This window comes from Dipteris shenzhenensis, chromosome 19 (genome assembly GCF_047967505.1).
Source record: "Dipteris shenzhenensis isolate YYH24624 ecotype China chromosome 19, Dip_SZ_1.0, whole genome shotgun sequence".
Lineage (NCBI taxonomy): Eukaryota > Viridiplantae > Streptophyta > Polypodiopsida > Gleicheniales > Dipteridaceae > Dipteris > Dipteris shenzhenensis.
The window spans coordinates 18847291-18864981 of NC_141614.1; the positions used below are offsets into that span (position 1 = coordinate 18847291).

The 17691-nt window shown below is 47.2% G+C and overlaps 1 protein-coding gene across 1 annotated transcript in view; it reads left to right on the forward strand.

Moving 5' to 3' along the window:
* The window catches only part of LOC147890181 (HAD-superfamily hydrolase, subfamily IG, 5'-nucleotidase), a 125829-nt gene that overhangs the window by 65986 nt on the left and 42152 nt on the right, over positions 1 to 17691 (forward strand). The window contains exon 8 of the mRNA XM_087390684.1: positions 10856 to 10966. Coding sequence (XP_087246810.1) covers positions 10856 to 10966 — 111 coding nt within the window. The remainder of the gene's footprint in view (positions 1 to 10855; positions 10967 to 17691) is intronic.

The window sequence follows — 17691 nt, forward strand, 5'->3', positions numbered from 1 at the left end:
GAGCACCATCACCCATGCTGAATCCTAGGTCTGATCATACATAATCAAATACATCTGAGTGTGACAATGAAAAGACAGAAAGACTGGAGCGGAGCGGAATCCTCCGTATGTCATGTCGCCCTAGCTGGTGCATAGCCGATGATGGGACGCTGGCGTCCGTCAAGGGGTGCCGTGCGTCTCGGTCTCGTGGACGAGGCTCAACGCAAGACCAGAGCCACCGTGACTCCCGTGGGACATATCCCGGGTATAAACAATGACGGGAGGTCCCCAAGAGTGATCTGTGTGTCCCCTCGATGTCTCGTGTGTCGTGCTGCGGTCGTCGGGTCGAGGTCTCTATCACGTCTACGGCTAGAGGTTGGACGATCAATGTCACTCGATGGGAAGAACTCTGTGATCCTGCTCTGAGAGGTGTCTGATGATGTGGCCAAGCCCCGTCACCTGAGTAAGTACTCTCTCTATCGGACCCCCTCATGAATGAAGGCCATGAGGCATCTCTGATCTGGGTAGGCGAGGAATCTGGAAAGGAGCTCGGAGCCGTCTCTGAAGAGACAGTGGTAGCGACCTCGGATCTCGTAGTACACTGGGCACCTAAAAATAAAATGCTCCTCTGACTCAACCTCCTGACAGTCGCACAATATGCATATGTGACGCTCCCTGGAGATCCCCTATGCTCTGCCGCTCTCTATGCGGAGGCAGTGTGATGATACCCGAAACTGTCTGATGGAGATCAGTAGTGAGTGAGGCATATGAAGCTCAATGTACCCCGGTGGTATGATGAATCCCTCCTCTGAAATACGAAGACAGTAATCTCTGTAGAAACTCAACTTCACTGGGAGCTCCCTCGGCTCCAACCAGGTCCTAAAAATGTGTAGCTGAAGAAGATCCTCTCGAATGACCTGGTTGGTGTGTGGCCCGATCGAGATGGTGGGTGGGAGTACCGGAGGGGCATCTAAAGTGTACTAAAAGGGAGGTATCCTATCGATGTGAAACCCTAGTCTCACAAACCTTCTGTGAGTCCATGCATACCAGCATCGCTCGTCTCCCTCTGCTGCCAGCCTCATGGAGCAATCGAGAGCCAACCATGGTAACCTCTGTCTCCCTAAACTCGGCCTGAATGATGTGATGTGGTATAGATGGTTTCCCCTGGATCATCCGTGAGCTCAATGTAGCACTAACTACATGAAATAGCCACCTAAATCCCAAGCAAAAAGGCATGGTCACAATGGGATAGATAATTATTGTAGAGAGAAGACCCACAAAAGAGTTGTTTGTGATATTTAGAACCATAGGATTGGATATGGCAAGATCTTTGATTACATTATGTCACTTTAGTTTCATATAAATCTCTTTCACACAAATCTTGTTCTTCCCACGATAGTCACCGTCTCATCTAGATTATCATGATTTGTACACTGTTTTAGTCTGTCAAACTTACAATCCACCAATGCCCCACAAACAGTATATGTGGCTTGAGATAAGGGCTAAAGAAGGAAACATCAGATGGGCAGCATGCTATTTTGAACCCCGGGAATTACCCATGTACAAGTACAACAGCCACATATCATGGAAGGACCCTCTCATGCATTTGGGGGAGGATATAGCCGAGTTTTTCAAAGACCACAATTATTTTAGCCGGGGATTTCAATGGGAGAACTGGATCAATGCAAGGCATCATCACATCATCTATTGGTGGGCTCACCTCAGCCATCTCTTAGATATCCCTCCACCCCTCTCACGGATCTATCATCTCCAACCCTCTCCCTTGTCCCTATCCCATCACTCAGCTCCCTTGTCCAGCCATTAGCTTTCCTACTCTCTCCATATCAGCCATATCAGATTCCACCCCCCATAGAAACCTAGGAGCAGATTTTCACGGAGGTTCACCGCATTCATGCACGAGTGGCTGAATAGGTTAGATATATCTACAACCTCATTCAAGAGATGTTACAACTCCTTAAGGAGTATGCCCCAGGTGGGGACAGCACCAAGCAGTGAGCTAGCAGTGGAGGCACACATATCCACCATGCAATCAGCCATCAAGGAGACCTCTAGATGGGTGGACGTTGTGAAACAGGAGCCTGCGAAGGCTACCTTTGAGCCCTTATTCTTGAGCAGCAACAAAGAAAGGGCTCTCAACATCAAAGTTAGTGGGATTCCTCGTATCTCCACCACTGTCGTCAATGATGCAACCAGCTTGGTGGCTTTCACCCTTGAAGTCTAGGAGCATGAGGTTGACTGTGCGTGGTGCATAGGGCATGACCGCAATTGGGAGCAGCCTCTTTTCATCTGCTCACCATGATTGTGAGGTAGGTTTTTTGCCACCTTGCTGTCTCCTCCCTTGTGGATCAGTACAATTTGATTGAGTTGCCATTGTGGGGAAACTCTTTCTCTAGGGAAATATTCATGAGCCTGGTGAGCATTTTCTTTGTCTTCTCTCCTCCCCATGTGAGTATTTCCGCTACTAGCCCTTGTGTGTCTGGAGCCTTCCCATTTGCTAGCTTTTTCAGCTCTTTCCATATGTCCTCTTCCATTATGAATTTGTTTGCTGCTTCGATGGAGAAGTCGTGATTTACTTTCTCTTCCCCCTTCCTTTCATAGGGCTATTTTGTGAACTGTAGCATGTCTTCCCATGTTGCTTTCCTCTCTTGAGGTTTATTGCCATGTAATCTCTGGAAAAATTCCTGGGGTTTTGTTTTAGCTCCTTGAACATTTGTTTTAGCTCCTTGTATGCCTGAGCATTTTTTGTTCCTATGACGCCTAGAGGCATTGCTCTATGGTCAGGACTCGAGTCTCCCCTCCAATCTTGAGGTACCCGATTGCATGTGGGCTCAAGATCACATATTCAATTACACTTGATCCTTGAGGATTTCTGCAAGTGTATCCCTCCATTTCTTTGAAGTATGAAGTGCTGTTGCAAATTTGCAATCCAAAGCATCCACATAGGGTGAGGAGGTGCTTCCCCATTTGGGTGATCTCTCTGGCATCCTTTGATGTTCTTCTCCAGCCCTTTCTTTCTTCATCATCCTCTTCTATTTCTTTCCTCGTATGGGGTCTTTTCCCTCCATCGTAATGATGCCTTGCATTGAGCTCGTTCTCGCATTGAACTCCCTTGCCAGGATAATTGCATGCTCTTTGGAAAATCTGGCTATGTCCTCCCCCAAATGCATAAAAGGGTCTTCCTGGGATAGATGACTATTGTGTATGTAGATTGGTGATTGCAGGGGTGCAAAGTAGCATGCAACCAACCTAACTTGCAGTAGTTTCTGCCATCAGCTTGTATTCAAGAATGTCAATATGATCCCCAATAACACTTGAATGAAGCTGATTACAAATCAGTTGCCTTCGTCTATGATGATAAACTTCGCCAAGGCTTTGAATGTTTCATCTAACAATGCTTATGGACATGAGGAAGTAGCATGGAATAGTCTCCCCATCTAGTGGCAGAAGGAACTCTCCCCCTGCGAAGAGGTTCTCTTGGAGTAGTGGAACTGAGCAAGGGGAGAAAATTTATCAAGGAAACGATCCCAGGAGCGGTGTTGAGAAAGGTGGGAGGCAATGGAACAGGGCACTGATTCGTTCTTGCTGAAACTTAGTTGAGAGGAGCCTCTTGTTCCTAGCATCATCAGCCATAGCTATAACGGTAGCTTCAGCTTTCGTCCTTGCCATAACTTGAGAGAGCAGAGAGAAGCGCTTGCTCATATCTCTCTCGCAATTGCCACATAGAGAGAGAGAGAGAGAGAGAGAGAGTTTATTAATGTCTTCGGAAGGCCGATGGGTCTATGAGACTGTGAAAAAAACCTGATACAAATCCAGCTGGAGGGGTGGAGCTACTAATTGAGCATCCACACCCATACAACAGCAGAAAAGCTGTATTTTACATAGTCACATCCAAAACAATAAGAATCATCTACAACATCACCATCCTCAACTGCTGTCATAATACAGAATGAAGTGTGCTCAAAGGACAGCGTAGCCCCGCTCCTTGTCAGATGCGAGGGAGCGATAGCATGAAATCAGATTTGAAGTGCTGTCGGTCCCCCTGCAGATGCAGTCCTACACTGTCTCCTGGGCACAGCTCTACGTTTGATGAGGGCGACAGTCACACGTGTCGTTCCGGTTTCCACTCTTCCCCAAGTGTAATCTGTGCATCAACCCTCTGCCTGAGCTTCTGTGTCATTGGCTCTAGGTCATGATCATGTTTGAGACCTGTAGAGCAGGCATCCATGTGGTCCGGATGAAAGAACAGTGATCATGCTCTGAGAAGAGTCCATTGGGGTCTGCTCCTCATGTCTTTGAGATCAGAGTAGTTGCTCATGATGCCTAACTGCCTCATGAATGAACACGGCCAAGCAGAGAGAGACAGAGAGAGATGAAGAAAGATGTATTAACATTTTCAGGAGACCTTCAACGGGCCTATGAGACAAAGTACAATACTAGAATGACACATGCCTATACTAGCCGCTATGCACTGAGTCAAAGGGCTCACTAAGACCCTTTGCTGAGTACTATACTAAACTAAACTAAAAGATACAAAACAACTCCAAAACTAGGGACACATAGCTAGACTCGGCTCAGAATCGGAGTCAAAAGACATAGCTAGGTGCCATAGTAGCTCTCTTGTGAGCTGCGAAAGTATCTCGTATCTAAGTCTATCTAGTTGTCTCAGGTTGTGGTGGGGGGCGTGGTCTCTGAGATCTATGTATCCTTTGGGCCATATCGATAGTGACGCCTCTGGTGGGACGGTCTCCACTAAGTAGAGCTATGATGGGCTGGACCTCCATCGTGCGTGACGTGGAAGCTTTTTAAAAGCTTTCCAGGATCGCACAGTAGAGGCAGGTCCCCTCTCCCAACTGGACCACTGCATGTAACGTGAAGCACCAAGTGGTCTGCCATGCTCGTCCAAAATATAATTATTCCACATGACATCGATCTCTTCACGAGAGGAGGGGGGAATCCTTCTAAGAATACTCTTGAAGCTGGCCCATCCTTTACAGATAGCAGCCATGAGAGGGGAAGAAGGTGATCTGAGATGGGCTGAAGTGAAGATCCATCTGGTACTATCCAGCCAGTCTCCTCCCAACGAAGGTGTGCAAGACTGTATGATGCGAATAAAAAAATTCCTTCCAAGGCTCCTGCCCAGGCATAAGTCCCCTAACAACCATCTTACAAGCGCATATGCGAGGGGCAGGGTAGCGGATGAAAGAGATTGACCTAGCCATCCTTGAGTCTAGCTGGGAGGGACTTCGCGTGTGGATGGACAGTAGATGGTTGGGTCAGTTGTCCCCTTGAGGATGATGATGCAGCGAGGCAGCACACAGCCTTTTTTTTTTCGTGTGGGATCTGGAGACCTACTTTAGGCACTCACTGAGGGAGACCCAGAGATGGATGGGAGTCTGGATGGGATTCATTGGCAGATGATCAAAGTGGTGGGCCGATTGGGGAAGGAGTGGCACATTGATCCTCCTAGCATCCCAGAGCAGGATGCCCCCAGATGGCGCCTCTGGCTTTGGGAGGGTAGGCCCCTGAGGGAGGTCTAGTGGGATCCGAGAGAGTGGTTGTGGCCCTCCAAGATCGGCCTCGCCGAGCAGGTGGACGAGGTGCCCTTCTTTTCCCACACCACTTGGATTGGCAGGAGGCTTCAGATGGACTCTTCGGTTTGGACCCCTTCAAGGGAGAGGCATTGGGTGGCCTAGAGAGTGCCCCATGAGGTCCGTTCCAAGTTTTAGACGCGTCTATGGTCCATTTTGCGGCCGAGGAAGATCTCCTACTTCTTCTGGCTGGCCGCCCAATGGAGGCTTGCCCATTGGCCCGTGGTTGGAGCAGATGCGGATGGAGGGGCAGTGTCACTGTTGCTCTGCTGGATTTCTGGAGACTCCCTCACTGCCTCTGGAGCTGTCGTAGCACAGTGAGGATTTAAATGGGAGCCCTCAGGATTATGACCTGCATACAGAGCCTTCAGAGGGACTACACCTGGGGGATGGTGGCTAGGTTGACTGAGGAAGGTCACGTGTTCAGATTGATGAGGTCTCTCCAGCCTATCGAATACAGGGTCAGAGCATTCAGAGGATAGAGCTGAGGCGGTCCCTCCTGATAGCCTAGATCCTCATCCCCCTCCGGAGGATAGTGTGTGGGAGGTAGTAGCCGGTATCACGGCATGGAACATTTGGTTTGCTTGCTGTAGCCTGGTGATGGGTGAGCATCCACCAGCTCCACCCTCAGCTACGTTGGTCGCCATCTGGCAGGATGTCATCTACACCCTATGCTCCACCTGGGAGCGTGGGACCCTAAGCTCTAGGGCGGCTATCGCGAGGCGTGCACGTTTCTGCAAGGCTTGGCTTGCAGGAGTTTTCTACATTTTTACTCTGCGAGGGATTCACTGGCTGTATATGCCCCCCACCTGGCTGTTAGTCCCTGTACCAAAGATTCCCTAGGTAGTGAGTTGGGTTTCTCTAGAACAGGCTGGTTTTCTTCTTTCAGCCTCGAGCCGGTTTTCCCATGCTCAGCATCTTCGGGGCTGCTGTTTTGTATGAACTTTTCAAGCATCAAGAGAAGGTTCCTTTCTTTGCAAAATAAAAACAACCAGCTTACAGAGCAAGGCCCTGCACTGCAAATCAGGGTCTATAATATTAAGATCCCCTTCCGAAGTGGGGAGGATCAAAGTCTCCCAAGCCACCTTGGCTGTAGCATCTTGTATGTCGTCAAGTCCACTCCATAAAACAATCCTGATTGGTCTCCTCAGCTGAATGATAAAATCCCTAGAACGGCACCAGCAAGAGCAAACAAACAAAAGGGCTAACAAGACCTGGTTAACCTAAACTACTATGGAGGAGTCTTGACTCTTAAGCTAAGGGCCTTAGGTATGGAGAGAAGGGATGAGGAGCTACGAGTTGCAAGCTGTTGCTCCCCGTGACACCACGTCGCCCCTGGCTGCCCGTTGCCTCCCCCGTCCGCCCCCTCTGCACTCCCCCACCGCCCCTTCTGCTCCCACCACCACCCCTCCTGCGCCCGCTGTTGCGCCCCCGCCCGCCCCTACTTCCCCCGCCTCTGTTGCCTCCCCGCCCGCTTGCTGCACCCCCCCTCCGCTTGCTACACCTCCCGTCACCCTGCTTCCCTTCACCTCCACCTTCTCTGCCTCCATCTCCTCCACCTTCGCCCCCCTCCACCTCTTCCGCCTCCCGTGCCCTTCTCCTCTCCCCCGCCGGCTCCCCTGTCCGCCTCCTCTCCGCCCTCTTGCCTCTCCTCCCCTCCTTCTTTTCCCCCTCTCCGCCTCCTCTCCGCCCTCTTACCTCTCCTCCCCTCCTCTTCCCCCTCTCCTTCTCGCCCTCCTTCCTCTTGCGCCCTCCGCCCTCCTTGGTCTCCTTCTTCCACTTCTGTCCTTGCCCCCTCCTTCGCCCCGCCTCATCTCCGCCTCCTACTCTGACGCTCTTTTTTTCCTTTTTCTCTTCTCCCTTCCTGTAGCGGGAGCACTTGTGCTTGTGAAGGCGAAAGAAAAACCTTGGTGGTGACTCTTGGTTTGGCCAGAGGGGCTCTATGGCAGCACCCTCGAATCCCACAGCCGTTAAGGTTCTTCTTTCCCTAGCTAACAAGCAACAAGTACAGTAGGCAGTTCAGTCCCTCTAGGACAAGGCACTTATGGGAAGAATTGTGAGCCTCACGCCTACACGGAGACAGGTGTGAGAGTGGATCCAAGCGAGTTTGGCATTAGAGGGAGACCACATCCAGGACTTCACCATCTATGGACGAGGCATTTTCCTCTTCCAGCTAAGCTCCCCCAACACCGCCTCGACACTTGTGGAGCAGGGAGCCCCATACTCCTTGGCCCGCATCTTGTCTACCTCTTTCCTTGGTATCATGGGTTCACAATGGAGGACATGGATACAACACGCCATGTTCCACGGTTTCTAGTTACACTCTGCTTCCCAGGGCTCCCCAAGGAGTATCAAGCCATCCTCCCTTCCATTGGTCGGGCATTTGGCACAATGCTTGAGTCCCAGAGGATTGCACTCCACGAGGCAGTTCCCCCTGACAGTCTAGCTCCTCCTCCTCCTAAGGAGGACAGTGTTTGGGAGGTGGTAGCCAGCATCATGGCTTGGAACATTTGGGTGGCTCACTACAATCTTGTGATGGGTGAGCACTTGGTTCCACCTGCGGCTACCCTAGTTGCCATATGGCAGGATATCATTACACTCTACGCTCCACCCGAGAGCGCGGGACTCTAGGCTCCGAGGTGACTATCGAGAGGGGTGCTCGTTTCTGCAAGGCTTGCCCTACAGGTGTTTTCTACATCTTCACTCCTCGAGGGATTGGCTAGCTGTATAGTCCCCCCACTTGGCTATTAGCCCCAGTTCCAAAGATCCCCTAGGCAGTGAGCTGGGTTTCTCTGGAACAGGCCGGTTTCATTCTTTCGACCTTTTCTGCCTTTTTTCCATACTCAGCACCTTTGGGGCTAGCATTAATAGAAGGTTCCTTTCTTTGGAAAACAAAAAAACTACTCTGGAGGCAAGGTCAAGGTTGGCATAGCCCCAAAAGAGAAGCTTTGTAACCGGCCTTAGATCACTAAGGGAAGTGTATTTGTCTCTACTAACTCACAAAGATGAAAATACAGCCAACTTAAAACCAAACTCAAAACATAGAACTTCACTGCGCAACATCATGTAACCATTCAAGACAAGGGAGGCTAGAATGCCCCTACTCAGAAACATAGAGAGTGACACCTGTTGGCTCCAACACTTGGCACCCCTTGCGGTATTTATTTAAACTGGTTAGCTCAAAGATACAAAGGGACTTCCTTCAAGAGCTCACCTGCAGGTGCAACCCAGTATAACGCCAACCCGTGGTTGTGCTAGTGACCAACTCCCAATGATGTTACCTTGGTTCCTTTCAGCAGACATGCATAATCACAAGTAGACCAGTCTGACAGCATGTCAAGCAATGCATTACCCATTTCCAAGCCATTACTGAGCCCAATGCTAACCACTGTACCCCCAGGAAGAGAGTATCACAACCAGTGCCCCAATCCTCTCCCGGGCCAACGGCAGGGCATCCAACCTAGCAGGAACTCAGTAGGAATGGCTGTAGCACAGAGTGAAGAAGGAAGATGAGAATGCAGCCAACAGAAAGAGCCTGTTTCAGCCCGAAACAGCTCGAGAAGTAGGATGAGAAGCGGACAGCAAACTCTGGTAGGAGAGAGCTGCCTAGGAGTGTCTTCCAGCACCAGAAAAGATCAGAGAAAAGTCTGTCCAGCAAGCTGTAGCAGATCAGCCAAGAATGCGTCCACCAGAACAGAGTTTACAGCCCACTAACAGCTCCATTTTCAGTGCGCCTTGCACCAAGCAGGAGCTGGAAGAGAGGCGCCCATGAATATGGCTTCAGATGCAGATCCAGAACGAAGGCGTCCAGGTCTCGAAAGCACGCCAGCAACAGAGGGCACCAAGGGGAGGAGAACTGTCGCGAAGAATGCACGAAATTCCACTTCAGCAAGCAAAGGGAGAGCTGCAGAAATTCGCCATGAATGAATGAAGCTGCCCCTGGTAGGGGTGAAGTATCAAATCAGCAAGGAAAACCAAGGAAGGGCTCCAGGGCCTTCCAGGGACTTCCAGAGGTGACACAAGGCAAGCAGATGGGCCACCAACAAACACCTAAGCAAAATGAGGTGTGGGATTTTTAATGCCCCTAGGGGGTCAGATGGCACACCATGACCCTAGTGCAAAGGAACCAATGACCCTATTTTGAAGGATCTCTAGGGGGTCAGTTTTAAAGGATGACCCCATTGAACCAAACCAATGACCTTAGAAAATGAAACCACTCTAATAGCACCAGGAGTTGCACTTGTTGCACATAAAATCATAGGTACCTTTTGGGCATTAACTAAGGCCCCTAGCCTGGTATCCTAGGCCAAATTCAGTGACAATTAGTTTAGACACTTCACCATCACCACCACGTCCCCATGACAAGCTTTCTCCTTATGCTTTCCAACAGTGGAGCATATTGCTGTGATAGAGAGATGCCCAAACCAGCCTGGCAGCCCAAATATATGACAGAGACACCCCTCTGAATCCAAGCTCGTTCCCTTAACCCACAGGGTCCCCGTCATTGATCCAAAAGCCATTGGATTTGTGCAAGTTGATATGCGCACCCACAACTATGCAAAATAAATCCAAGGCTGTCCTGAAAATTGTGAGTGTCTGTGGAGAGGCATCGAAAAAAACAGCACTGTCATCGAAGCTCATCTTCTCTTCTCAATGGAAGTCTCGGCCCAAAAATATCAACTCAAGATCTAATATAGATACTCATAGCTCCAGCCGCAAACAAAAAGAGAAAGGGGGAACAAATATGTGTTTCACGCCCTTGTCATCCAAATTTGTTGGCTGGTTGTTGGTGCCTGTTTCTGGGAGTGAGCTGTGACCCGGAGAAGCAGGCTGCAAGGCAGCCAGGTTTCTCTCTTTCAGTGCCTCACAAATAGCTGTTTTTTGTCTTGTTTTCAGGCATTTCTCAGGCAAAAAGAGTATGGTTATGTGCAACATTAGGCAGTGATCCCCGATTCCATCTGCTTTTTAAAATTTCGTCTTTTCATGGATTACAAACTGCTTTGTTTCAAGGTTAAGGCCGGTTAAATCAGATGGTGTGATTTTTCTTGGCTAAAGGACATCAACCATGAAACTGTAAATCACTTTTCCAGGGATCATTATCCCTTGCATTTTTTCCATTTGATGTTTACAAGGTGCCCTGCTGAATTTTTTGATAGTCACATGTACAATTTAAAAGATTTTCGTTTCATTATCACATTTGGTGAGTTACTGGGCATGTTTTGTTCCATTAATTGTGCCTAGGGTTTCTTTTTTGGTGTTTGTCACAGGAGGGATTAGTGCAAATGCTCAGGAACCTAAAGGAGAAAGGAAAAAGCCTTTTTCTCCTCACAAACTCTCCATTTCCATTTGTGAACGGAGGAATGCAATATATGTTTCAGGTTGGCTTTTGTTGTAACTTTCATGGTGAGACTCGGGTTGGAGCTAATTCTTCTGGCTACTTTTTGGCGATCCAATTACGATTCACGATATTAGATACATTTAGCTATAATGGTTTCATTGCTTAAAAATCTGTGCACATGTGTTGACATCACTTGGCAGACTACGTTTAAGTTGGTATAATTTACAGTACTATGGTAGGCAAGCTCTTGCCAATTATGTAATCATTTGTACTCTCTGTCTTTTACATGGTCTTTGATTGCCATTGTTTAACATTCAGTTGTGAAATGCAGATTTTGAACGTGTAAATTCAAGAGATATGTTAAATCTCTCTCTCTCTCGTTTTGCAAAATCTTAACTCTTTTTTCTCCAAGATCACCCCTTGCCTACAGGGCAAAGGATGTACATAATATCTCACTCCCTGAATGAGAATGCCCAGTCTGTCTTGCTCTCCGCTGATCACGTCACTAGAGAAGAAAGACCTCACTCCTTGAATGACAATTCTGAAGCCTCATCCCTTGATTGATATTTTCACAATTGACAAAATTCGTGAGTGCTTTCTCCGTTTCTCCCAGCTGCCACAATAGCAGTGTAGGCTTCTTTTCAAGTGTGCTTGTACGCAAGGGTACACTCATTTTCCAGCAAACCTGCATGACACATGCCACCTGCAAATGATTGCAAAACGCCGCTTCATAGTAATGCATGGGACCCCGTTGAAGGGTCGGGTTTTTTTTTATAAATATATTCAGGCATCAAATCAGTAGGGGCACTGTTTCTCCTGTAGTGTTGTGCACAATTTGAGATCATCTGCACCTCCTTCTCCATACCCTGTGAAGAACCAGCCATCTCAAGAATGCAAATGTGTGCAATGCATGCAGAATTTGAATGCCGATTGGCCCTCCAATGGGGAAGAGCGCCCTCGTGAGAGTACTTGTTTCTAATTTGACCTACATGAAAGGTGGGAGAGAGATGGCGGATGAATGCAATGTGGTAGAGAATGCTACGTGAGATTCACAATGAAAGGGTGATACCCTTTCATTAATGTCCCTTGAGATCACTCAAGTTCCATCTTCCCATTTACACCTACCCTTAGCCTATGACCCATGCATCTACCATTCAATGCATCTTAATGCACCCTTCCCTTCCTATTGCTACTAGGACCTGGACATGTGTGTACATTTTTATTAATAGAATAAGTATCACATGTCCAAATTCAATGCCGTCTGAAGCAGTGACTCCAGCTCGACTAGTCCTATCTATTAAGATGATCCACCGCCATAACAAATCGGTCGGTGTCCATCATAAATACATATACATGTTACACCATTGGCGTATAATATATAATAATGTTTTAATGTATACTAATCACAGATTAGTGATTTCTCTTGTCATGACACTCCCTACTGCTTGAATGGGCAAAAGTCCTCTTCTGGATCCTCTCTTGTCTCTTTCTCTTGCGTACACTTTTCTCTTTTACTTATGCATTTGCATCTCCTCTTCATAATCTGCAAATAATCTTCTCTTGGTAGTACACTATTTCTGCTAAATCAGAACTTAAATCCCATCTTCAAGTTCTGATTCCTCTTGATGCTGAATATTCAAAATGTAGAAGTACCACTGCAGTGCCTCTTCAGTATCTCTTCATGCTCAGAATCCTCTCCTGAATACCTCACTGCTGAAATCTCTTTACAGTAACCTGCTCAATAGCTGAAACATATTCTCAACAAACTGGTCAGTATTAAAACGATTCTCTCACCCAAAGGCAGACCTTGGCTATAAATGATTTTGCAATGGAGAGCTACTTAGTCTATAAAAACTATAGACCTTTAATCTCTTTTTCCAACTCTTCTATTTCAGCCCTATTTATCCTATTAGACGCTCTACATGGAGGAGAAAAATATTTATTCTCTATCCATACTCTACAATCAATATGCCTACTCTCTATTCAGTTCACACATCCATACACCAATGTTGGCTGAATGGATAGCATTTACTCTTGGTTCTATGTTCATCGTAGAGTCCTGGAATGAGGAGGTAGAAGCCTCACCCTCCTGCTTGGATGCTTTGCCTTTTCCTTTTACAGAATTTGTTTTGGCAATTTTGGCTAATAGAGTAGGACATTTATGCCATGGATGCCCTGGCTTATGTTTCTTACATCCGAAACATTTACCCTCCTTAATTAGCTTTTTCTTCCCATCGTCAGTCATGGAAGGAAATGGTATCCATCTAGGACGTGATTGGCTGTTAACATTTTGTACAATAGGTTTCTCCTTTCCTTTGTTGAAGGGTTTACGAGGATTCAATTTCCTCTCAGCAATCTCAGCCAATTTAGTGAGGTCTTTCAAGGTGGTTGGGTTGAACATTTCAACCTCATACCTCACTTTCGGGGTTAGGGCTGCTAAATACTTCTTCCTTCTATCATCCTCGCTCTTCTCAGGTAACTCTTAAGAGAGTTTCAGAACCTAGCTGTAAATTCAACGCTACTCTCGTTTTCAAATTGCCTGAACCTTTCCCAACGGAAGGTCAATTGTTTTTCATGCCTCGGAGGCATGAAAGTGGCCTTAAGCTGCACTACAAATTTGGACCATTGAAGAATAGGCTCTTTTTCCGTTTGTGATAAGGACCACCACATTAAAGCATCCTTTTGTAGATGCAGTGCGGCAAGAGCAAGCTTCTCTTGATCGGTCTTATCTTGATGGGCAAAATATAGCTCAAAATGGCAAATCGAATTAAGGATTTTATCCGCCTCTCTTGCTCCATCATACTTTGGGAACTCTATTCTCTCTCAGGGTTGGAATTTAGCTCTCTTTGAGGGGGCACTCAAATAGTCATCCCCAAAATTCAGCACTCTCTTAGTCCCTAATTTTGTCATAATGGACTGTTCAATCATATGGCTAAGCTGAGAAATCAGCTTATCAATGGGACTCCTCTCTCCCTCTTGCACTTGGATTATAATCCATGTGTACGGGATTTTGAGTTAAAGGCGTAAACTCAGCGCCTTGCTCTTGGATGAACTCGTTTCTCCCTTCATTTCTGAAGGAAAACTCCCTATCAAGAGATTCTTGAAGGAGAGATGAAGGTAATTCTATACGTGGGTTATCATACTCAATATGTGTAAAACTCTCATCTACATCATCCTCTTCAGGAGGAGATGATGGTGTTCTCTCCCTATCTCCTTCTGGTAGTGGAGGAAAAAGGACAAGTTCATTATTAAATATCCTTTCCCCTTCCATTCTTTCCTTTTAGTAATACAAGAGAGAAAATGACTCGCTGTAATTTTAGAAAAGGGGTTTATTTTACAGCAGAAGTCAAGTTTGTAGACCTGCTTCGTTTGTGTTGAGAAAATACTTGAAATGACCTCTTTTAAGCTTTTCTTCTTATATTTCTGCTGTAAACTGGTATGCTCCGTTTGGGCCACTTATTTTGAGTGGATTGGAGCTCTAGATACCGTTATAGGGGGTACTTGATGGGTGGATCACCCCCTTAAAATCTTGTTCCAATCCGACTTTCCGTTGGGGAGGATGGGGGGGTTCTCTTTTTCCCATGGTTTAAGGGTTTTAAGGGTCTATTCGCACGCGGGCCCGGGGGGGGGGGGGTTCACCCCGTTAGGACACCTGTTCCCCGTCCAAAGACCAAAAAATTCAAAGAAATGCCTTGCCTCAGGGCCTCTGTTGCATTTTGCAGCAAACAGGAATAACTTCCTGCAAAACTCGCACCCTTGTTTCTACCCACCCTTTCTCACCTATTGTTTTGCACGCACTCTTCTATTTTCGCGCGCGTCAACCAAGGCACTGCTGCGCGCATCGACCCGCATCCTTCATTCCGCATGCTTGTCCGTCTGTGAACAGCCTCCGCACGTGGCTCTCTCCTTGTGCCTTCCATGCATCCTTCCTTTCGCGGCTCTCTTCCACGTAGCCTTCTGTGTGCTCTCGCCCTCTGTCCCGCACACCCTCTTGCTGTCCCGGTCGTGGATTGTCACTGCTCTGATACCAAATGTGAAGAACCAGCCTTCTCAAGAATGCAAATGTGTGCAATGCATGCAGAATTTGAATGCCGATTGGCCCTTCAATGGGGAAGAGCACCCTCGTCAGAGTACTTGTTTCTAATTCAACCTATATGCAAGGTGGGAGAGATATGGCGAATGAATGCAATGTGGTAGAGAGAATGCTATGTGAGATTTACAATGAAAGGGTGATACCCTTTCATTAATGTCCCTTGAGATCACTCATCTTCCCATTTACACCTACCCTTAGCCTATGACCCATACATCTACCATTCAATGCACCTTACTGCACCCTTCCCTTCCTATTGCCCCTAGGACCTAGACACTTTTGTGCACATTTTTATTAATAGAATAAGTATCCAAATTCAATGCCGTCTGAAGCAGTGGCTCCAGCTCGACTAGTCCTATCTACTGAGATGATCCACCGCCATAACAAATCGCTCAGTGTCCATAAATACATATACATGTTACACCATTGGCGTATCACCCCTCCCTTCACCCCCTTCTCACCTATGGCCTTGTATGGCCTCCCATAAAGACTGTATGGCCCCCTCTCTCATCCTCTCTAGGAACCCCCTTCTCCTTCCTCTTCATCCCTCCCTGCTTCATCTTAGCCCGTTAGCCCTCTCAGAGTCTTCGTAGTTAAAGGAAGATCATTCTAAGATTTCAAGTCGTCCTTCCACCCGCACATTGGTGAGCGTTGGCTTCATCCTCCACCATTTATAATTTCACTTCTTTGTCAGCTGTGAAATTATGCATTTTTATTCAAGATGAGCTACAGGAGGTCAAGGAAGATGTTGATGAGATGCAGCAGGTCAAGAAAGATGCTGAAGTAAAGAGTACAACCATTCGTTTTGCATGCATCCATGGATCACTTGCAAAGTCAAGCTAGAGATCGGATGCTTGTAGCCCGTCCCATAGACCTTTCCACGGATCTATCATAGACGTACATCTTTTGGGAAGAGGTTTCTTTCAATTGGTCTTTGATTCTCCTAGATTGCTTAAGCACGTTAGAGGCTAGCCCTCTAGGTTGTTTTCTCTCTTCTTTGCCTTGTGGTTCGACCTTGTGGAAGAGGGCAAAAAGTCACTTTGCACTTTATCCTTTTCCAGACTTCTACAAGTTTATTATCGCCTTGTGCCCACCACTTGTTGTTGGTGGTCACTAACATCCCTCTTCTTCCCAGGTTGCCTATTACAGTAGCAGAGGCTATCAGGATGGATGGGATGCCTCGTGTTATCTCCGACAGCAACATTTTGGTTGACCGCATTTTGCTTCAGCGTCCAGATTATTTCCTTTTCAGATAGAAAATTGAGGTCACAGGACGATAGGAGCTGCCGTGTTTGCAGAGTCTTTGGGCATTTTGCTAGAGATTGCCCAAAGAAGATATAGCCTCAAAGGAAAAGAACACAAAACCTCTTCTCTTCAATTTGACAGGATGCTTCTATGACCCCAACTCCTCCCCATCAAAGGTCGGTTGTAGTTCAAGATAGTAGGGTACCAATACCCACATCTTTCCCCATCAAAGTTCAGTAATAGTACAACAAGATGCTTCTATTACCCACACTCCTCCAATCAAGGGTCGATAGTAGCTGGATATACCAATCTAGAGTTTCAAGAGCCTCTCGCCTCAGTTTAGGACTAGCCAGCTCCTTCTCAACCTTTCTCCTTCTGCTCAGTAGGTTTCCCTCCTATTGGTCCTTTTTTTGCCACCCCTTTCGTATGTTTCGTGGTTTCGAAAGGACGAAGCGGGTTTTCATGTGATTATGGTCTGGTTTATCTGTATCTCTTGTGTCACCATCTCCTCCTATTGTTAGATGAATAAACTCTATTTATGTCGTCGCATTTCAATTAGCAAAGGCTGTGTTTGTGTCTATGTTAGACATGGGATCACGCGGCTCATTCGATGAGTACGGACAGCCTCGCAGGAGAAGAGCTCATGATCTTTATGCTCCAGAGGACTTTGATTCCTCTCAGGCAACTACCTCGAGGACTACCCCTAGTCCGACTCCTCTCGGACCTAGCACTACGACTACCCCTGGTCTGACTCCTCTTCCACGTAGCATTGCGACTACCCCTCGGGGAACTCCTTTGCTAGCCGTGCATGGCTTTGGCGGGAGTCCCGACGAGTTTGTAGCACAGATGAGCGATGAGGAGGCAACGAGATTCTTCTCTCTGCTATCTTAGAGGACCTCAGCAATTCCCTCCCCTACACGGACGGGTGGACGTACTGCCCAGCCGTTAGGTTCCACACTCAATAGTTGGATTAGAAAGAGGTCTTTTTTTCTTTTTTTTCAAAACCTTGGACATGCCTCGTAAGGTATTGCGACATTTTCCCATAATCCCTCGCATCCAACATATGTTCAAGTGCAAATCTATTGCAGAGCTCATGTCATGGCATTCCTCCCATCGATGCAAACCTTGTCATGAAAGTGGATCAACCGAGACAGTGGTCCAAACTCGTGCCCTTCCTAAAAAAGGCATCGATATCATCCACGAATCTCATAGTAGACTAGGCGTGTACAAAGAAAGTGCTCCTCTAGTCTCCTAGATGACCTTGGGGGGTTTGTGCTCACTATCTCTGACCACGTTTTGGATTCCTTTGTATGTGCTTATAATTTGGCATCCATCTTGGCCTCCATTTGCTTGGAGCTCTCAATGACTTTGCATTGGGCATTCTTCGCTTCTTCCTATCTTTTTCAAAGATATGCATTCTCCTTCAGCAA